The 24,072-nt window shown below is 32.7% G+C and overlaps 1 protein-coding gene across 2 annotated transcripts in view; it reads right to left on the bottom strand.

Moving 5' to 3' along the window:
- Nucleotides 1-287: 287 nt before the first annotated feature.
- Nucleotides 288-24,072, bottom strand: part of CFAP418 (cilia and flagella associated protein 418) — a 38,242-nt gene continuing 14,457 nt past the window's right edge. For both annotated transcript variants that reach the window (XM_051970883.1, XM_051970884.1), the window contains exons 6-7: nt 8,522-8,617; nt 288-734 (exon numbers count right to left, since the gene is read on the bottom strand). In XM_051970883.1, coding sequence (XP_051826843.1) covers nt 575-734; nt 8,522-8,617 — 256 coding nt within the window. In that variant the 3' untranslated portion in view covers nt 288-574. The remainder of the gene's footprint in view (nt 735-8,521; nt 8,618-24,072) is intronic.

The raw sequence follows: 24,072 nt of genomic DNA on the forward strand, positions 1-24,072 counted from the left end.
GACTTCTGTGGGTGTGGACAATGGTCAACCATTTCTTTAATTTCGATATATATATATATATATATATATATATATATATATATATATATATATACAGTATTTTATATTAGATGCCACTTATATTACTGTAGAACTCGAAACTTTAAAAATTTTTTTAACATGTAATTGGGGAGAAATGATATATGTATATATGTGTATATGTAAATGTATATATGAAATATTTTATAAATACTTGATGCTAGAAGAACATCATGTAGCCTAAAAAGAGACAGAGAGGAGGGCAAATATCAGAGTCTCAAGAAATGAGAAGTTTACCTTGTGATCTTCCTTATTATAGTCAATACTCACACATATTAGTAAAGAGAAAAGAATGATTCTAAAGTATTAAAGCCTGATTATCTTTCCCAACCCATTGGACTTTGGAAATTTTAAAAATTTACTCAAATAGTTCCACTGTCTTTTGCTAAGAGACACATATGATAACAGTTGTCTTTCTTAACTATACAATCATTCCAGAGTCTGCTTCCATAAATGCTGGCCTTTCTATAATAACTGGCTGAAAGGTGAGAAAACTTCATTCATTATGTTTACCACAAACCCATCGAAGTTGCTGATCAGTCTGAAGGTCAGTGAGTTCTTCTACATTTCTCCAACTACACTGACAAGCATAGGCCCGTGTCCCTTTCCACTTTGTCATTTTTGCTTTCAATTTGTTGAACTCAGGCATGTTGTTCCTATAGTAAAAAAGGCAGCTTTTAACATTATGGTCTTGTCTGACACTTTATATATAGATAATAACTAAAAATCATTTAAAAGAAGGAAATTTGTGGATAGAGTGCTGGCCTTGAAGTCAGGAGGACTTGAGTTCAAATGTGACCTTAGACACTTAACACAACACTTCCTAGCTATGTGACCCTGGGGGCAAGTCACTTAACCCCAATTACCTGGGGGATGGAGGGGAACAACCAAAAACCCAAACCAAACCAAAACACAAAAAAAGAAATTTCCAACACTTCTAATTCTCCAATTTTGAACTGAGATTTTAGAAAAAAAAAGACAAAAAAAGAAATAAGAAAAAGAAAAACTGCTCAAATGAAACCCTCATTCCACTGTCTCCATCAAAAGCAGGTAAGTTTGTTGTTCTGCTCCTTGTTCTATGCCTATAATGAGATGAGGCACAGCCTCCAGTTCTCTTTGTTAATCAAAGGCTGGCTGGCTGGACAAATGAGTAACTGATTTTGTTATCAGTGGGATCATAGGATTCAGAAGAAGCATCTCTGCCCTCTCTGCCTTTGGCACATGTCTGGATGTGAAAGATGAATGTTGGAGCGCATAGATCTTGGGAAGAAATGTGGGTCCATAAAGCTTCCTTTGGATGAAGTCATCATGAGGACATTAAGTCACAAGATAGGGCAGGTCTGAGGGTACTTTGGGGATAAGCAGGTACTTCCATATATTAAACTAGCATAGTACTTTTTTTGCCCTGTGCATCAGGCACCTGCCTATTCATTCAAGTTACACACAAATATATACTCTCACAGTCAACACTTGTGATTTCAGCAGAATTTAGAATTTCTGGTGTAGAAATTCCCTCTACTAATGTACCTACACCTTCGCTGTAATTCAGTCTTAGAAAAGATATATGGGGATGTTAAGTGGTTTGCTTAGTCACAAAACTACAATGTATCAGAAGGGAGGACAAATATAGGTCTTCCTGATTCCAATGCTGACCTTCAATTCATTCTGCCACAACAATTTTTATTTAACAATATAAATGAATATTCTAGAATGCTTTTAGTTAGGTTGAAAAAATTAAATCAATGATAGTGACAACCCTGGAAAGTAACCACATGACCAATAGCATTTTTTACTGTTTTAATTTGAACTCAATTATGATTATCATATATTGGAGATAACATATAAATATTCTTTAACAGAAAAAAGTAAAGCTCTCAGTGAGCTCAAAAGGAAAAATAAAACAGATGAAAACTATAAAAGGACATACAGCACCATACTTATCATTTGCTGCTTAAATTATAGTACTACACAAATATGCCCTCTGGTGGTCAAATATTTGTATATTTGTATAGCAAATGCTATTTAGATCAGATTGAAGAAAAAGAAGTTAAATTTAAGACAATTTAAAACATCTATGAATCAACATTTTTATGAGAATTAATATGTTTAATATGTATTTGAAGTAGTATGGAGCTAAGAAATAGAAAGAATGGATATAAAAGTAATGCATGGATGTCTGATTTTATCAGTGTGGGGGACTCTAGGCATGAAAACTCCCTATACTGATACACACTGGCAATATTCGTAACTTCAGAGTCTGCAGAATTGCCTGGGACACTAAGGTTTAACAGTTCACTCACGGTGAAATGAAACTCAAGTAGTCCCTCATTTCATCACATGTTGGTGTGGACAAACATATAATTTAAAAATAAGCTATATGTCATTTACATATTCTATTCCTTCATGCCTTTTCTTTGTGAGACAAAAACAAATAACAAAACTAATTTCACAGTGCTTAATAACATAACTAAAAACATGGTTACAAAGTATTCTGTCATATGTAAATGCCAAAATGCTTGGCAGTATGAAAAATGTAAGAAATTCTACACGTTAATCAGATTAATTTTTTAATTGCCTTGCATATAGAGGTCTCGAATATGTAGGACATATTGGAGTGCAAGTATCTATTTCTTTTTAACACTCCCTAAGTATCTGGCACAATGCTAGGTATATAGGAAATGTTCAATGGTAATTTAGCTATAAAAAATTCTGTATCACTCAGCATTCTGTTTACCAGAACACACCATATGACCAACCCTTCCACATACCTAAAACAGTACAATATCTGATGTTCATTATGACTATGGGGCACTACATGATTTTTTAGTGCCCAATGTATCATCAAAAAAGATCAAATGAAATTACTTTAGTCTTGATGTTGTGTATTTTATTGTATTTTAGGTTTTTAAAAAAATAATTTATAATTACTGGTTATATGTTACTTCTTACGTCAATACTTCAAAAGATATCTGCTGATATAAGTCATGTCCTTTCTATAATTTGTAGCTGGTCTTTCAAAAAGCTTACAAGGGGCAGCTAGATGGCTCAGTGGATAAAGCACCAGCCCTGAAGTCAGGAAGACCCGAGTTCAAATTTGGTTTCAAACCCTTAATATTTCCTAGCTGTGTCACTTAACCCCAATTGCCTCAGTAAAAATAATAATAAATAAAAAGGCTTACAAAAATTTAATGACTAGTTGCCAACTTGTTGGTGACTCTGAGACGTGTTTTGTGGCTGGGCCTGTAGACTCTGATACCTTAACTGGCAGACTTTTCAAGAACTTTCCATGTCAATTGGAGGTACAATTAATAATTACAGCTCACATATACATGGCATTTTATACTTTACAAAATACTTTCTCATATGTATGAACATATGTGTAAGTATACACCTCATTATATAGTAAATATTAATGAGAAGACGCTAGATGGAAGAGTTTGGTATTGTAAGAAAAGTCAAAGTAAACACGAAGCTTAACAAAAATCTTCATGAGCCAAGTTTTTTATCTTCTGAGTGTGTGGGTTTGTGTAAAATCTCAGTATCTAATTCTTACTAAAATAATGAATCCCATCTATAATGTCTCCCAACAGGTAGTCATCCAGCTTCTTCCTAAAGATTTTCTGTGATAGGACACTTACTACTCAAACTAAGGCAGCTCATTCTACTTTCAAATACTTCTAACAATGAGAAAGTTTTTCCTTATCTTGAAGTAAAACTTGTTTTCCTGAAATGTCTATTTACTGTTCTTAGTATTCTTCTTCTCCAGAAGCAAGGATATAACAGTTCTTCCAGATGACAATTCTTCAAATATCTGAACACTTTCCCTTCACTTCCATTTAGAAATCAAGACATTTGGCTATTTCTAGTCCTACAATTTTCTCATCTTCAGATCTTTCTTAAATCTTCTCTTCTTCAGATTAAACATGGTTTTTACACCTTATCTGTGTGTGGCATGGATTCACGACTTACCATCTTAATTGCCTCACTTTGAATAGACTTTCTGCTTGTTGGCATGTCTTCCAAAATATGGTACCCAGAACAGGACACACTCCTTCACATGTGCTCTGACTAGGGCAGAAATACTACCTCCATTGCACAGAATATCATATTCTATTAATGTAGCATTCATTATATCTTTGCGCTGCCATATCACATTAATAATAAGATTGGAGTTCACTGGAAAAATCTCATCTTTTTCACGTGAACTAGATTCTAGTAACATTCTGTAACTAGTACAATTGATTTAACTGAAGGACTTCAGATTTACCTTTAATAAATTTATTTGTCTCTTTTTTTTGGTCCATCATTTCAGCTCCTCAAAATGCTTTAGGATTCCAGTTCTATCATCCAATGTATTAATTATCCCTCCTAGCTTCATGCTAGTCACATATTTGATAAGCATTATTGCCTTTATTCAAGTTATTGATAAAAATGTTGAACAAGACAAACTAGTAACAGAGCAATGGGGCATTTTATTATTAACCTCTTTTCAAAATGACATAAATCTATTAATTAAAACTTTCTGGATCCAGTGAACCAGTCCCAGAAGCACCGCTCTAAGTATAGTATCTAGTTCACATTAGCTCTGCTATGTCTACAAGAAACTCTGCCTAATGTCTTATTGAAATTCATATATATTATGTTCATGCTTTATGTCTAATATATCAATCCAATAACACTTTCTAAAAACAGAAATAAAAGTTATTTTGCAATGACCTCTTTTTAATGAACTTAAGTGACTTTTAGAGATCACCCATTCCTTTTCCAGATGCTCAGGAATCATCCCTCTAATAATCTTTTCTGGAATTTTACTAGGAATTTTAGTAAAGATCATCAGCCTATGGTCTAAAGTATCTGCTTCCCTCCCACTCACATTTGAAAATCAAGACATTTGTCTGTTTCTAGTCCTATATCCCTCTCTCATTTGCCACATTTCCTCAAAGATCACCGACACCAGTTCAATATATGATATCATTTCATGCAAACGTAGTAACTTGAGCTCACCAAAGACAGAATACTGTCTTACTATCTCCTTATCTCAGGTTTCAATTTCCTGTTCCATTTTTCTGTCTTTCCAAGTACAAACATTATTTTCTATGGTAAGAAAAACAAAAGCAAAATAGTAATTGAATTCTATTTTCTCTTTCATCAATAATCATCTTTCTACTTAAACTGTAAGCAGGGGTTCCTATTCCTTTTATTTGATCTTTTTAGTGAGAAAATTAATTTTTACTGTTTTTAATATTTATCACAAGTTCTAGCTCAAAATAGGTTTTCTCTTTCCTGAGATTATTTGTATTTGTATTCATACTGAATTACTTGACTTTGCTTCCATCTCTATTGTAATGTTCTTTTTTTTTAAAAAAAATTTAAATTTTTTATTTTATTTAATAATAACTTTGTATTGACAGAATCCATGCCAGGGTAATTTTTTTACAACATTATCCCTTGCACTCGCTTATGTTTCGATTTTTTTCCCCCTCCCTCCCTCCACCCCCCCCCCCCCGTAATGTTCTTTTAAAAATGAATTAATCAGTAAGATCCTTTTTAAGCCATTTCAGCCCTTTTTCTCCCCCCCCTCATCAAAATCAGAAATGATGGTATCACCAAGATTTTCTTCTGGGAAGTTTTCCATTCCTCTTGAACCAAGTTCCTTTTTATAGCCTTCACTCATGGAACTCTCCCTGTCTCTGAATTCTTTGAAATCTATATTCCCTTTGTCTAAAATTCACATTAGATTAATCCCAGTATTTCCCTCCTTGTCTCCAATACACACTAAAGATAGTATTGTTACTGCCTCCCAAGATGCTTGTCATCTCTAGTTCAACAACAGGTTCTTAATCAGTCAGCATCTTAATAATACAGCAACATTTTGTCGCTTCCTTTACCTTTTCAAAGATGAAATTATCATCAAGATAAGTCAAGAATGTATTATATGTTTTGCTTTTAGATGACAGAGAATTTCAGCAATGTTTGCTCTGATAGTTGAACATCCTCCCTTGAACTCCCTTGCCTATCTTTCACCATAATCACAATTATATTTATTTAGCCTCCATCCCAGCTTTGTGATCTGTCTTATGACTCTGTCATTTAATTGCTCCAGCTGGGTTTGGTGACTTATTGTACATTTTCACCACCAATTTGCTTTCTTTTTGATTGTCACCTAAATGTTCTATTATGCTTCCTTCCTCACTTAGTTCTGAGAACTTTCATACTTTGTTAATATTTTCTTGATGTATGATATTCCTATATTACCCTCCTTTTATTTAAAGTTCCTCTTGAACAAGTCATATACTTCTACTGCCCTATTATAGTCAAGAGTTGCATCTTACCAAGATAACCCAAAGGTAGTGATGACAGTGAATTTTGAATGGAATTTCTCTTTGTAACTCTATTGGGTTTTGTTAGTGATATTTAAGCATGCTGATGATTTATGTGGGTTTATTTTGTATCCTGCAACTTTGCTAAAGGTGTGGATTGTTTCTAATAACTTTTTAGTAGAATTTCTGGGGTTCTCTAAGTATGCCATCATATCATCAGCAAAGAGTGATAATTTGGTTTCCTCATTGCCTATTCTTATTCCTTTAATCTCTTTCTCAACTTTTATTGCCAAAGCTAGCATTTCTAATACAATATATTAAACAGTAACGGTGATAGTGGGCAACCTTGTTTCACTCCTGACCTTATTGGGAATGGTTGCAGTTTGTCCCCATTACATATGATGCTTACTGATGGTTTTAAATAGATGCTACTGATTATTTTGAGGAAAAGTCCATTTATTCCTATATTCTCAAGTGTTTTTAATAGGAATGGATGTTGGATTTTATCAAAAGGTTTTTCTGAATCTATTGATGCAGAATGACCATATGGTTTTTGTTAATTTGGTTATTAATAGGGCCAGTTATACTGATAGTTTTCTTAATATTAAAGCAGCCCTGCATTCCCGGTATAAATCTTACTTGATCGTCGTGTATTATCCTGGGGATAATTTTATGTAGTCTTTTTGCTAATATCTTATTTAAGATTTTAGCATCAATATATGACAGTGAATTGTGGATGTCTTCCTTCTTTATTCTCATAGTAATGGTGCTACCTAGGAAGACTGCTCAAATGCGCAAAACTGGTCTTATATTTGAAATTTATGTAACTGAGTACTAGTGTCCAAGTATATGAGTCCACCTCTTATATGTTTGTCTTTTTTTTAAATGTTTTTGGAGTGAATCTGTAAGGGTCCTTTAAATGGGCCAGCACAGAATAACAGGAGGTTTGAGTGGCCCAGAAGTAATTTTCTATGGTGAGGGACTGCCCCATGGGCAGGATCCTGGTCATTTCGAGATAGCTTCTTCATGGAAGATGGCTCTCTCTCTGATTGGCTGTGTGTGTGACTTCACAGACCCCTTTTAAGCCCACTGCCAACAGGAGGTTGGTCTCTTTATCCTGGGGTAGCTGAGCCAAGCTGATGAATAGCCAAGAGAGTAAAGAGCTTGATAGTGAACACGTAGGTCTCCCTGTTCACTAGGGAGTTAACAAGTCAGGACAATATGTGAGCAAGTATAATAAAGGCTTTAAGTTTGTACATGGCTGTTCTTGAGCACGCTATCGGTTATTAAACTACGATTCAAGAAATCATAGCCAGAGATCTCTGAAGGCCTCCAAGGGCAAGCCAAGTAGAATTACTTGACAATGCAAAGGTCAGTGGTCAGAGAGGACGCCCTGAGAATTAGGAGAGACTGGCAATGTGAAATATCAGGTAACGCTAGGGCTTTCATTGATGAAGTGACTGCCCAGGGTTAAGTAATAAAATATTTTATATGAGTCTACTGTTGTGTACAGTGAATCTACTATTATGTATAGTTCTTAGCACATAGTGCCACATATAAGTGCACTTAAATGTTTACTGATTGATCAAAAGCCCAAAAGGCCGATGGCTACAACCCAGCAATTCATTATTAGAATAAAACAATTTCACACAAACTTTAGGCTTATGTTAGTTTAAAAAAATATATTAAAGGTAAGGGAAGAAGCCATAAAGTGGGAAAAATTTTTAATCTTCTGTAGTTCTGGAGGATTTATTATATTAAACTTAACAAGTAGTTGGAGAGAATTCAAAGGTATGGTACACTGAATTCTTGCTATAAAGCTATTTTTAGTGTCATATGTCTGACAGATAACTTATTTCAAAGCTCACTTGTTATTTAAGTAACTAAACTTCCTAGGATGAGGAACAAGATAATGTGAACCCCTGTAAAAGGGTTATGCAAGCTTCCCATGAAGAGAAAAAAAGGTACTTAAATAATGTTAATAACTGTCTTATGTTAAGATATACACCTAAATGTAGAATTTATTCACTTTATTACTAATAGATTGTAAAGCAGAATAAGAAATATCAAACTCTGCTAGAAATTTTTTAAAGATTATTAATCTGAGATTTTTTGGAACATACCTGAAAAACAGATAATCACAGGATTTGTCCCATATGTAATCATCAAAGTTTAACACACGGAAATCACAGGCTGTACACCGCAACTGGTCACATGTTCTAGTCAAAGAAATAACAGAATTATTATTTTTTTATTATAGCTTTTTAACAAAACATATGCATGAGTAGTTTTTCAACACTGACCCTTGAAAACCCTTCTGTTCCAACTTTTCCCCGCCTTTTCTCCACCCTGTCCCCTAGACGGCAGGTAGTCTAATACATGTTAAATATGTTAAAGTATATGTTAAATACAATAGATGTATTTACAATAATACAATTACAATACAAAACAATTTACATATAAATACAATATATGTAATACATAAAATAACAGAATTATTAAAGTGTTAGAATTGGTGGACTGTGACTCATAGTTGGGTTATAGTTACATCGTAACTATCCTTAGTAGCAATAATAGATGATATTTTAATTTAATTTAATACTACTACTTTAAGATTTACTTACATTTAACTTAATTTCATCTGATCCTCAAAAAATTTTTGTAATGTAGATGCTAATATACATTATTAGCTTTATTTTTCAGATGAGTAAAATAAAATGTGCCCATAATCATAAGAATTGGAAGTTGGCTTTAAACAGATCTTTTCAGACTCAAGTCTTGAATGACTAATATCCTACCTATCATGTTAACTCTGTTATTAAAAGTGTTCATATTTTGCTTTAATATGAATTGGAAAATGGAGAATTGGAAAAAACTTCAGTGAACCTGAAAAAAAGTTCCCAGTACAATATATCTGACAAGTTTTCGTTTGGTCTTTTTAAATTTGTAACTGGTTGAATAAGTGGATTCTGGGGGTGACTAGCCAACAGTGCCCTGATGCACTCTAGCAAGATGCTTTTAGCAAAATACCTATCTATAATTCATTCCATTTTTTGATAACTTTAGTTGTTAGAAAATATTTCCTTAATTCAAAAGTAAATTTACTTTTCTTTCAGTCTCCCAACTCAATGTCCCTAATTCTGCCCTCTGTGCTAAAGAGATTAAATCAAATTCTTCTTCTAAGTGAGAATCTTTACTTGATGTTAGCCATTATAAACCTGACTTTTCTTCTCTAGACCAGAGCTTCTGAACTTTTTTTACTCACTACCTCTTTTTGCCTCAGAAATTTTAATGTAAATATATATAAAATAGGTATACTAATCAAACATTTACTGATAATAAATCATATTTTCACAACCTCCATATATAGTTACATTATTCCATATAAAGTTGAGACCCATAGTTTATAGAGCTTTGCTTTAGACCAAACACTTTTATTTCCTTAAAGCAAACTTTATGACATAGATTGTAGGACTTTTACTACTCTATTTTCTCTTCTATGTCACTCTAGTTTATCAGTCCTTTCTAAAACATGAACTAAAAATTATATTTGAGATAAGATCTAACAAGAAGAGAGTACAGTCAGATTATCATTTTCTTATTCCTTGAAGCTATGGCCTTCTAAATGTAGCACTGGATCTCATGAACTTTTCCAGCTGCCAGAAGGTAGAAGATAGAAGATATTCAAACTGTAGGTAGTGAGTTTGACTTTGATTCTTAGGGGGAAAAAATTCTTTTCTTCTCTCTCTCTCTCTCTTTCTTTTTGTTAAAAGGAAGAATCCTGTATGCATTTAGGAAGGATCATAACTACTGAGAATTAGTCTGGTTCTAAACAAGAACAAGTCAGGCTGTATATTTTTGATAGGGTTTCTAGACTGGTTGATAAGAATCCCAGGTTTTTGCAAAATATCTGACAAAAGTCTCTCTTGTTTTCTTTGCAGATGTGATGGAGAGATAAGAGTTGAATATTAAAGCAATTAGGTAGATTTGGAATTGGTTGAATGACTGGACCAATAAGTAGTGAGTCAGCCAGTCAGTTAATAAGCATTTTGTTGCCAGGTACTGTGCTACATGCTAGGGATACCAAGAAACTGTTCTTGTTATCAGGGAACATGCATTCTGATAGGAGAAGACAAATATGAACGTTACAAGACAAGGTAATGTGAATTTTCTTAAAAAAATAAAAGACAGAGGATAATCTTTGAGGGAAAGGCATTAGTAGCTGAGGTAGGGAAGGAAAGCCTGATATAAAAGGTGGAGGTGGATGAGAGAGAGAGTATTCTAGACTGTAGAGAATCAACAAGCAGATCTCCTAAGAAGCTATGCAGGGATTAACATACTCTGATGTGCAGAAGGCTCATCACTCCTCCACAACCAAGGTTGAGGATCAAACAAGTGCTGCTAGCATAATGATGTAATAAATCTGGAAGTTACTTATGTGAACATGTAAGCACCAGGAAAACATATTGGATGTAAATTCAGTATAACTTTGGTGATGAATGCACGGAACAGGAATAAGGCATCACAAACTAGACATTTTATGATTATGTTGTGGTACACAGATTGTTATAGCTAGTTACTGTTTAATATTGATGTCTAGCTACAATGTAATAATGGAATATATGTTATGTAACTTAGAAACACCTGGTATTATTGAAACACCAGCATAAAGAGTATATAAACCCCGGCTCTCAGATCAATAAACAAACTTCAAAATTCAATAATAGATGTCTATGGAGGTCCTGAGTCATGTCTTCTTCTTGACGAGGCCCTTGAGCTGGTTTCAAGTGGTGCCCAAACAGGTAAAAGAATATAAGCCTACATTGAAGCAGAGAAGCACTGAGAAGGAGCACTATCTCAAATCATTCAAGATTCCAGAGCAACACAGGTAAGAGGGAGAACAGGAAAGCATAAAATCAACAGATAAGTGGATACTGGAGATAGAAGAGGAGCTGTAGTTTTATTTAAAGTCTTGGACTAATTTTAGTTTCACTTTGTTTAGCAAAATGGGACAATGTCAATTAGCAGAAAGACACAGGTAGATAAGCATAGATTGAAAAGGCTTAGAGAGAGTGGATACTTTTGAGAAAATGGAAGATCAGTGTGTTATCAGTTTAAAAACTCCTATAAGCAAGGAGCCTGTAATTTTGTTATCAGAACTCAAGTTTGTAGAATCATGCCAGGAAGAATCTCAAGATAAAAACCCATATGAGGCAAGAATTGGCATTTAACTCTTTCCTGGCATACTAAAGAGAAGAGGCTTGAATAGAATATCTAACTAGATTTTAGAGACTTTTTACAAATGAAAGTACTGGTCCATTTTTAGATAACTTTTAAATTTGTATGTATGTCAAAATTGGAAATTTAATTGGTTGTTTAATTGTTAACAATTAAATTAATTAAGTTAAACTATTAAATTAATTAGACAATTAATAGCTGTTTAATTTAATTGGTTCTACATGAATTGATTTAGGAATAGGTTCCTTCTGAGACATAGAACCTAGATTTGGCTTGTTATAAACTGAAAAACCAATAGGAGGCAGGAAATGTGTATACAAATCTGTTATTATTAGTCTTGCTAACTCAGTAAAGTTAATTTAGAAGATTGGGTATTTCCACCTTTGCTTGTGAGTTAAAAGGACTATTAATAATTACTGTACACTTGAAACAAAAAAGATAGTAATGGTAGCATTATCAAAACAAAATGCTAAAATATTGAAATAGGAAAAATCCTGAAAAGAATAATGTCTATTTTCAAACTTATATTTTAGAAAAAAATCCTATAAATCTATGGTGCAAAGATATTTTGAAATTACACATATTTAGCCACTTCCAGTCTTATATTGTATCCTTTATAAAGGTCATTATGAATAATCTTTGTCACAAATCTGGTAGGTAAAATAGAGACCTCTGTTCAAAGGAGAAACTAACTATTCTATATCAACTTGCTTCTGAGCAGCTCAAATTAGGACATATGGAATTTTCTACTAGCCCTAGGAATACTCTATAGGAAATAATCAGGGAAATGGCAAGTGTTACATGTCTTTCACACAATAATTGATACTATGGTCACTAAGGGTCCCCCTTTCAGCCTGGTCTTTCTTCCCCTACTATAGTGCCTGCTGAATGGCCCTTGATAGTTATTGATTTAAAAGACTACTTCTTTACTATTCCTCTTCCAAAGGAGGATAAAGCTAAATTGGCCTTTACTATTCCTGGTATAAATGTGGAGGCACCTGCACAAAGATTTCAATGGAAAGTGTTACTTCAAAATATGAAAAATATTCTATAATATGCCAAAAAATTTTGTTAGCCATGCTATTTCACCAGTGAGACTGAAATATCCAGATTTCAAAATAATTCACTATATGGATGATATTTTATATAGCAGTAAAGATGTAAACAATTTCAATTTTTTAATACATGATTTAAATCAAGCCCTATGAATTTCTTAATACATGATTTAAATCAAGCCCTACGTTCATGAAGTTTGGTAATTACTCTAAAAAAAAAATCAAAGAAAAATCTCTTTTTAAATATCTTTGCTATCTGATGGATTCTCAAATAATCTGACCCTAGAAACTTGAGCCTTTGAGTACTGATTAATGAGTATCTTAAAGAAAAATTATTTGTGTAATGTTAAACTTAAAGCCATCTACTCAGATATCAAGATAATCTATGAACTTTCAGGGATGAATCTCTTATTGTTATCAATGTAAGATAGTCAAATACTTATTTAAAATCTGTGCTCCTTGAAAGCTAAATCCACCTGAACTTTTACTTGATGAAAGTTGCTATTTAAAATAACATTTCTTGGGATGATAGCTAATATTGTTTGTAGTTTTGAATTCAGATATGACTATCTGATAGATCATCAAGTCAGTCATCCACCACCCAGGAGATTTTCATCTGTTGGAATTATGGCTACCTCCCCAAGCTGGAGAAACTGCCACCCATGTCACTGATAATTACTGTTTTGCTTTATTATTCTTGGCTTTCTAAAACACCTCAAGACTGACAATGGTCCTGCCTATACTACTAAAAATTTTGCACAATTAAGGGGCAAGCCATTGTTGAAAGACACAATAAAGATATTATGATCTTCCTTGACAAACAGAAAAAAGGGGGAGTAGAGAATAGGGTAAGGAGGAGATTGGATCAGGCAATATATACCATAAATTTTTTGGCATTAGATGATCAGGGATGTATTCCTGCACAAAAACATTTTGCAGGATAAAAGAACAGGTTGTTAGATGAGCAACCAAATGTCATAGTAACGTGGAAGGATCCAAAAACAGGTAATTGAGCTGGTCCAGTAAAATTATTAATGGGGGGGTGGGGGTGGGTGTCAAGGCTATGCTGGTCTTCTGTCAAAAAATGCAGAACTGGTCTAAATCCCCAAGAAAAACATCCAAATGTATCATCACACTAGCTGCAAGGATGAAACCCCTGAATATCCAAGGAAATCTTTCAAGAAAGGACCGATGGAAGAGGAAAGCAAGACCATGGTGGAGGAGAATAGGTGCTTATGAGATGGAAGAATGATTACATTGGATTTATATGGCTAACCCTCTGTGGGTTAAATCTGCCTCAATAACTATAAATAATACCAACAGTCTTAGAAGAAAAGCACAAAAGCTGCATAATGTAAATATAAATAAGATTGTCTCTATGCAGCTTTTAGCTACAAAAGTTTCCAAATGTTTTTCTAGTATTTTCAAATTGATGGTATTGATCCTCAAGATATTGCAAATATATTGCAAAACTGCAGAGTTTTTACAAGAATTGGAAAAATTTAAGGCTTTAAAAGCACAATGACTTGTAAACCTTGACTTTGAAGGAAAATTGAATGCTCTGTAATCTGCAGGAATTGTTACTGAAGCATTATTAGAAATATGAATTCAATTATGCTGTGACTATCACTTTACATATATATATGACACCTATGATCTTTAATCATACAAAACATAACTGGAATACAATATGAAATAAGCTACTTGGTATCTGGGCTAACTCTACATTGGATAGAGATTTGGATTGCCTGAAAAATGTCACATTGGATATTGAAAATACTAACTGATGAAATATTGAATGTTCTGAAACAGATAAATTCTTTTAATAATGTAGGAAGTATGATATTACACTTTGGGTTATTTTTCTTATTCCTGATGCTAATGTGTACATGTGGGTAATCCCTGTTTAAAATTGGCTCTAAAAGTTTCTCAGTGTGAACCAAGGACCTTTGATACTATGAATTAAAAAGAAAGGGGAAGATGTAGAGGCCAGCAACAAAAGCATACTCTCTGCAGCTGTGGATTGATGTGCAGCAGGCTCACCACTCCTCCACAACCAAGGCTGAGAATAGGATGGATTGACCTATTAGATCAAACAAGTGCTGCTAGCACAAAGATGTAATAAATCTGGAAGTTATCTATGTAAACATGTAAGCACCAGGAAACATGTTTGATGTAAATTCAATATAACTTTGGTGATGAATGCATGGAATAGGAACAAGGCATCACAAACTAGACAATTTATGATTATGCTGTGGTACACAGATTGTTATAGCTAGTTATGGTTTAATATTAATGTCTAGGTACGAAGTAACAATACAATATACATTATGTAACTTAGAAACACCTGGTATTATTGCAACACCAACATAAAGAATATATAAACTCTGGCTCTCAGATCAATAAACAAACTTCAAAATTCAATAATCGAAGTCTCTGCCTGTCCTGCATCATGTCTTTCTTCTTGACAAGGCCCTTGAGCTGGTCTCATTAGGCATGGTAACATCAACACAAAGGCACTGATATGGAAGATAAAAGAGTGCTGTCTGCAGGCCAATGTGGCTGGATCAAACTGTGTTGAGGGGAGTGAAGTGTTAAAGAACTGGAAAGGCAGGACAGGAAGGTTGTGAAGCACTTTTCAATGTCAATGGAGGACTGACTTTGATCTTGGAAGTAAGAGTGAGCCACTGGTACTTTTTTTCTTTTTTTGGGGGGTATTGTACAGAAATCTGTGATTGGTTCTGTTCTCTTTAACATTTTTATCAATAATTCAGCTAAGGGTCTATAAAATTTATAGATAAACTCAAAGTTAGGAGGACTAGCTAATACAATGTATATACCAAAAAAGTTTTTGCATTGTGGCACCATGGCCCAAATTTAATAAGATGAAATTTAGTAGGACAAAATGTAAAGTTGGTCTGTCATTTGAGTTACATGATGGGGAGATATAGACAGAATATAGTTTATTATTATTTTTAACATCTGGGCAATTTTATTGGACTGCCATTTTTATACAGATAATCAGTATGAAATGGTTGGCAAAAGCAAAAGCAAATGATCTTAGGTACTAAGAGTCAATAAGGGCCCTTAGTGTGAGAAGTAAGATCAGAATGGGAAATTAGCAAAGCTAGGAGACTAAGACCAGACTGTAAGAGAGCTGGATGAAAGAACTGGAGATGTTTAAAAGCCTGAAAAAGAGCTGGTTGTCCTGAAGTATTTAAAGACCAAAATGTGTACAATGGATTAGAAATATAGATTGATTTCACCAAAAAGGCAACTGACCATTTATCAGGGATATTTTAGAGGAAATTTCCTATTCAGCTAGTTAAATTAAATGATATCTGAAATCCCTTCAAATTCTGAAGCAATTTTTCCCAGCATTTATAAATAATGTTCTTTCACTTTCCAATTTGGGATTCAAATCAAGTTTCAAGAATTTGCTACCCAAATGTCTTCTTTAAGAAAATGAAAGAAACTTAAATAGATGAAAAATGAAATCATAAACTTGACTTGTGTGTGTGGTTACTCATGGGAATACATGGAATATTTGTAAAGGATCTTGATTATCCTGCTGAATTTCACCTCAAAGTATCTTCAAATAAACTACATTCAAGTGGTTAAATTTTTTCTTAAAAAAAAATTTCCTTTTTCCTGTGGAAATTCTCAGATTTACTCTTAAACCCAGCTACTATATCTAATTCTGGTTTTGTCACATCTCAAGGGAATGTCAAGAAATTCTCAAAACAAAATTATTCTTAAGTAAGAAAAAGAAATACAGTATTAATCACATAGTATTTTTAGGGATGGATGGTTTGTGAGAAAAAAAAATCAAATCAATAGTATATCACAATTACAGAAAGAATTTGGATTCCCTGCTGAGAATATTTAATTTAAAGACTTTCTGAGAAAAATGTGATTTTTCCAATCATTTAAAATTATATAGAGAAAGAACATTTTAGTACCCTCCCCCATTCCTTTTTTTAATGTTTAAAATCTTTTAAAAATTGATTAAAATTTTTAAAAAATAATTTAGGTACACAAACTCAGAGGTGGGTTAAACTTCAAATCTTCATACTTTTTATACTCTAAAAAATTATTTAAGAACAAGTATTTTATATATAAAACTTAGACATAGCAGAAACTATTTAAAATTTACATGCTTCATAGAGTTGTCTATCTCTTATCCGACTTTTAGCAATTTACCAAAATGTATTCATGCATAAAATATTCAACAAAATTATTAGTGCAAAGCTAAATTGAAATTCTGAATGCACAAGTCAAGAAATGCAAAATTATAGTTCCCAAAGCTACCGTAACTTGTCTTCTTTCACATATGTAGTTTATTACATGGCTGCACAGAGTGTTAACTTTAATGCCTTAATACATATGTGCAATTTGGCTGAATTATAGCTGTTGTGGGAACCATAACTCTGAATTTCCTGACATTTTGTATGTGTAAAATCTCAACCATAATGTTGAATACAACTTTTGAATTTAATTTAAAATATAGTAGTTTATTCAAATCTATTCACACTACCACATTTTCCTACAAACACAATCCTCAGAGAAAAATAAAACCAACTTGCAGTTAAGAAATCATTCTAGAGCTGTGATTTCTATGATTCACTCTATTAGATCATAATTAATACCAGAGTCCATGGAATAATCCAGCCTTGCAAGTAGTTTTTAAAAATCATTAGCCTCACTGAAATTCTCCTTGATTTGAAGTCTCTGCATTAGTTTTACACACACTAATACCATCTCTTCTTTTAACCATTTCCTTTTACTGCTTTCTATATCAAACAGCTTAAAATAATATAACAAGATATACTATGGCTATGAATGTTGGTGTTTCATACCCTGAACAGATGGAAAATCCATGAGAATATAACTTTGTAAGAACTGCCTTCTCTAACTTTTGTATTTTCCACAGTACCTTGCAGGATTCTTTGAATATAACAGGTGCTTAATATATTTACTGAATGAATAGTATGGAGATATGACTAAGCTTTTCAGTTTAAAGTAATCAAAGTTATCCATTTTTATGTTTTGTAATTATCTTTATGCTTCTTTTTGGTTAAGAATATTGCTACTCAAAACTATGAAAGATATATGATGTTTCTCTTCTAAATTTTTTTTGAAAGTTCTAAAAATTAAGGGCATCCATTTAGAATGCATTGTGGAATATGATGTAAAGTGTTGGCCTAAGACTAATTTTCTGCCAGACTGCTTTCCAGTTTTCCCAGGTATTTTTTTTAACATTATCAATTAAGGAGTTTTTTCCCTTAAATAATTTGTTTTCTACTTTATCAAACAGTGGAATATTGAGGTTTTTCTATTGTTTCTGATTTTCCTCATCTAGTCTATTCTGAGCTTTCAATTTTTTAACCAAGAGCATTTGGTTTTGATGACTCCTGCTTTATAATATAATTTGAATTATGAAAGTGGTCCCTTCATTTTCACCATATCCCATGAAATTTTAGCTCTTTTGTTTTTCCGATTGGATTGTTACAATTTCATCAGGTCCTATGAAGTATTTCCTTGGTAATTTGATATAATATTAAAATATAATTTTGATAACATTATCATTCTTATAATTGGCATAGCCTAGCCATTAGAACTATTTTCAGCTATTTGAGTTTTTTATTTCTTCAAGGAGAACTTTTTAATTGGATCTATACAAGTCTGTTGTATGCTCTGAAAAGTAGAGATTCCACAGATATTTTATGCATATTGTAATTACAAGGATTTAGATACTTCTATTATTGCTTCTTGTGTTTTGTTATTATTATATAGAAATGCTGTTGATTTTTGAGGCTCTTAAAACTTGCAATTATATGCTGAAACCATTAGTTATTCTAATTAGTATCTGTGTGGATTCCCTAGTATTTTCTAAGTAAGCCACCATATATCATCATCAGCAAATAAGTTTTAATCTCCTCTTTAGCTATCTTTATGTTTAATTTCTTTCTCTTTATTGTTGTTGCTAGAATTTTCAGAATTATGTCAAATAATAGTGGGGAGAGTTGATTTTCTTGCTTCACTCCTGTATTAGCTGAAAAAAGTTCTAATTTATCTCCATTGCACATGAGGTTTGTTTTTAGTTTGATTTTTGTTTATTATAGTTAAACAAAGTCCCTCCATAGTTACACTCTGTAGTTTTTAGTTTGTTTTTAGCATGTAAGTATTATGCTTTGTCAAAGACTTTTCTGCATCTATTGAGATGATCTTGTGGTTCTGGCTTTTAATATGATTAATTATATTGATTGTTTTCCTGATATTGAACCATCCTTGAATCCTATGTATAAATCCCACTTGAATAAACTGCTATGATGTTTTGCAGGATTTTGTTTAAAATTGTTGAGTATTATAATATACCTTAATGATATTGACCCATAGTTTTCTTTTTGAGTTTTATCTTTCCTTAGTTTAAGTGACAAGATTATATTTGTCTCATAAAAGAGTTTTGGTAAAGTGCTCAATTTTTGGGAATAATTCGTGAAGTACGGGGATTAATTTTCTCTAAAAGTTTGATAGAATTATCCTGTGACTCCATTATAACCAAGAAATTCTTCTTGGTAATTCTTTTAGAGCTAGACCTATTTCCTTTTCCGAGACTGGGCTACTTAAAATCTGTTAGTGGTTTCCTAAAAATTTAGTTATTTTTATATGTTTGAAAGAATTCTTTTATTTTTGTGTCTTCAGTTTTGTTAGTACAGAAATGCACATGTTTTGAATTTTGATTTTGCTGTGATTTCACTTTTTTTCTGTTTATACATATACATTCTTTTTTTTTAAACCACTTTTTTTATGAATCATTTTAGGAGACAAAAATCAGAATAAAAGTGAAAAATCACAAGAGAAAAAACGAGAAAAAGAAAAAAGTGAACATAGCATGTGTTGATTTACATTCAGTCTACATAGTTCTCTCTCTGGATGCAGATGGCGTTTAACAAAGTTTTTTATTGTTGTTTTTATTTTTGTGAGGCAACTGGGATTAAGTGATTTACCCAAAATCACCCAGCTAGGAAGTGTTAATTCAGTATCTGAGGCTAGATTTCAAATTCAAATGATCCTGATTCCAAAGCCAATGCTTCATTTGCTGCGCCATTCGCGCTCCACTTTACTCAATTTCTATTTTGATTTGATTTTCTGCTCTCCTTTTTAAATCAAGATTAGCCAAATGTTTACAATTTTATGTTTTTTTTCCAAAAAACATTTTTATAAGGTCTTTTCAAGGAACTAGTTATAATATTATATTATTATTTGTTTCTTATTTGTCTATTTTATAATTTTAAACATATCTTCTTTGGGGCTTATTTTAGGTTTATTTCTAGGCTAATTTAAAAAATGCATAGTCAAGAGTTCAAAAATCTTAAGTTTTCTGTCAAGAACATGATTTTTCTTCCTGATAATTGTTTTAGCTTCATCCTAGAAATTCTGGCATGATGTTTCATCATAATATTTTTCCCATGGTAATTATTTCTTTCATCTGTTTGATCCAATCATTATTTGGGATTTCATTATTAAGTCTCCATTTGGATCTGTCTCTTTTGTGCCTAAACTAATTGCCATCTTTATTGCATTATGATTTGTAAAGGATATGATAACTATTTCTGCCTTTTTACATTTGTTTGAATTATCTCTACATGCCCTAGCATATGGTTAGTTTGTTAAAAGTTCCATGTGATGCTGAGAAATATGTATATTATTTTGCTTACCATTCAGAAGACATCATAAGTTTTTATTATTTAAAAAATTTTATTTTTTCCAATTAGATACAAAAATAATTCTTAACATTTGTTTTAAAAATTTTGAATCCCAATTTCTCTCTCCCTCCCCAAACTTCTCTTTAAAGAAGGCAAACAAGTTTATTATACATGTATTATTATACATGTATAGTCATGTAAAACATATTTCCATATTAGCCATATTGCAAAAAAAAAAATGCTTCGATCTGCATTCAGATTCTATCAGTTCTTTCTCTGCAGGTGGATGGTATATTTCACCATAAATCCTTTGGAATTGTTTTGGTTTTCTGTATTGCTGAGAATAGCTAAGTAATTCATGGTTGATCATAATATAATATTGCTATTATGGTATACTATTGTAATATTCTTCTGGTTCTGCTTAGTTTTAAATTCTACTTTCTTCAGCAATTTATTCAATTCCATATTTTTCCTTTTGTTTGTAATATAAAACTTGAGAAAAATACCGAGAATCCTGCCACTACTATATTAGTGTCTATGTCTTCTTGTAGTTCAGATGTTTTCATTTATGCATTTGGAGACCAATAAGGTATTTGGAGTATTTTAATTTGTTATCTATGGTTCCTTTAAGCATAACACTTTATCCTTTTTAATTTTTGAGTATTTGTATTTGCTTTGTCACATAGGAGTGCCTGATTGCAGTGCCTACTTTTAGGATTTACTTGATGTATAGTCAATTATTTTTTCCATCCTCTCAGTTTTATCTTGTATATATCTTTTTGTCCCCCTAAATGTACTTCTTGTAAGCAAGACATTGTAGGGCTTTGTTTTCTTAACTAATCTATCACTTTTTATTTTGTTTTATTGAATTAATACCTTCACATTTAAAATTAAGAGTTAGGTTTACATTTTCCTCCATCTCTTGTGTCTAATATTGTTTTTCCCCACCAAGTTGTAATTTTTTCCTCCTCTGCTGTAAACATAGTGTTGTTTGTTCAATTACTTTATCTTAATATTTTTAAGATTGTCCTGTTATGACTGACTTTCTTTCCTTACCCCAACACTTCTTCCTCTCATTTGTTACCCATTTCACTTTGGAATTTTGCTTATTAGTTCCTTTTTCCCCATTATACTTTTATCTAGTCATAGAATCTGTTCTTCCTTGAACCCCCATTTTCCCCTCTCAATCAAGTAGACTTCTCCTTCATCTCCTCTTTGACTCTTATTAGTTTTAAATTTTTTTTTTTTTTACACCTTAAAAAAAAAAGTTCTCTTATTCTCTTCTTTATTCCCTCCTCTTCTAGATAATCTAAATTCTCATTCTTTGATGCATGATCTCTATAATGTCTGGTTTCTTTCTTTTGTCTGTATTCCTTATGCAATCAAAACTTCTAACGTATCCATTCTAGGTTGCACTCTTAAGACATTTTTGCCATTGCCTTGTAAATTTTGCTCCATAAATCCACCCCCCTTTTTCTGTGTTTCACTCCTAGAACAAAGTCAGTTATTATAGGTGTCAGAGAAGACAATAACTCTCCCTTACTATTCTTCTGGTTGTGCAGTCCACGACTGATTTGTACTTTTTTCCTGGTTACCTTTTCTCCTCTATTTGCTTCAAAATTTCCTTTCATGCTCTCTGAATTACCCTTCTGTCAACTACCCTTACAAGTTCCAAATCCTCTTCTCCTGAGGTAGGACAAGTAGACTTTTTAAACATCAAATCCTCCAAGTTAAACCCTCACAAGATCAGCATATTCCAAATTTCTCTGACCCTCTCTCCCCCAGGGTCCTAAAGTCTGCCAATTTCTTAAAGTCTTGTAAATGGACTTGAAAGGGCAGTTTTCTGCCACCTTAAATTTTGGGACTGTGTGTGTACACTGTCAGCCCTGCTGAATATGTCGTATAAATTTTGTGAAAATTGGTCTAAAGATACTTATATATTACTTATAGTCTAAATCTTAAGGTTTGTCTTGCTTTCTCCCTTTAACAAAGAAGTAAAAGCAAGAAAATTTGGTGTATAGGAATATGTGTAATTGCAAACATATTGTATCTGAAAAGTATGTCATAGATCTAAAGCTAAATAAGAAGGTATTGAGGTGGTGTCCCTCCAGAGAGAGGTAGCCTGACTCCAAAATATTCAAGTTAGGTTTTAATGAAATGATACCAGTGGGGAAACTGAGATATAGAGGACCATTTGATAGGATGGGTGGAAGATTTCCACTGAGCTCTGCTAGTTTAAAAGGGATTAGTGGAATAACACTGGGATAGATTGTATCTAAGTATCGATTGGCAGAAACTATTGATTTTGATAAAGGAATGTATTTACTTCTAAGGTTTTACAAGAAATAATGGGGAGGAATTGCAAAGTGAGAGGCAATTCCATACACCTGGGCATCTACCCTAACCTGGGAAAGTAGAAAGAATGAATCAGATTCTTAAAAAATAGATTACTAAATTGATGTTAAAGACTAAATTGCCTTGGACTATATGTTTGCTTATTGCTGTACCCAGAAGTGATCTTGGACTTTCCTCAAATGAGATGCTGTTTAGTTTACTTTTATTTGGGATGAGAAAGGAAAAACCTTCTTTTGAAACAAAGGATAAGTTTTTAAAGAAATTGTACACTGGCAGTGTCCTCATCCTTTTTAGTCCTTAGGATGAAAGGATTGCTGGCCTAGAAAACATCTTTGGAGTTTGCAGTTCCAGGAGAGTGGTGTGCTAAGTCCTGGAAGAGGCACAGTGAGAAGGACCTTAACAGACATTACAGATGACTGAGACTGCAGTTTGCAGGCTGAGAATACCAGGCTTAAATAACTTGTGGAGGAACCTTAAGAATGGCCTGTTAGGGACAATTTATAACCTCTAAATTTGACTCTGCAATTAGTAATGTTTTGGTGAGAGGGGAGTTTAATTGTGCTTAGAGAAATTTTAACAATACTGGTGTTGTACCTGTTATTTATATTACCAAAAAAGTTTATAGGTACATCTTGATTTGAAGGAAGTTGAATTAACATTTTTTTTAGGCTAAACAATTATTAATATTAATTCTGATAGGATTCTTTAATGTGAAATTAGGACAGTATATTCTGTATCCCATGTGAGTTTTAAATTGGTTGTATTGAATCATTTTAAAGCTGTTTCCATTGTTTAGGGAGATTCTGAGAACAGTGGTCTATGTCTTTGTCCCTTTGAACATGGTTAATATCTGAACATGTTTTGATATAGATTGATTACCAAGCATCTTAAAGTGTAATGTTGAATTTAAAACCCATCTACTTAGATATGAAGATAAGCTATGAACTTTCTAGGATGAATAGTCAATACTTATTTAGGATATGTGATCCTTGAGAGCTGAATTCACCTGAAGCTTTCATTAATGAGACTTGCTATTTGAGATAAAATCTCTTGGGACTCTAGCTGATATTATTTGGAATTTTGAATTCATGTATAATAGTCTGATGGATCATCAAGCCATCAATCTACCATCTGAAAGGAATATACTACAAGCTACTCAGAAGAATGTGATCCTGAATTGTTACAGGTGGAGATTAGTATCTGAGCAAGAATTTGGAGGACAACTGTCAAGGTTGTTATCCTGTCATGTATATGCTCTCACGATGAGGCCTGAAGGAATAGTTTTAGTGCTATTATAATCATGTTCCTGCTTTTTAC

This window comes from Antechinus flavipes, chromosome 1 (assembly GCF_016432865.1).
Source record: "Antechinus flavipes isolate AdamAnt ecotype Samford, QLD, Australia chromosome 1, AdamAnt_v2, whole genome shotgun sequence".
Lineage (NCBI taxonomy): Eukaryota > Metazoa > Chordata > Mammalia > Dasyuromorphia > Dasyuridae > Antechinus > Antechinus flavipes.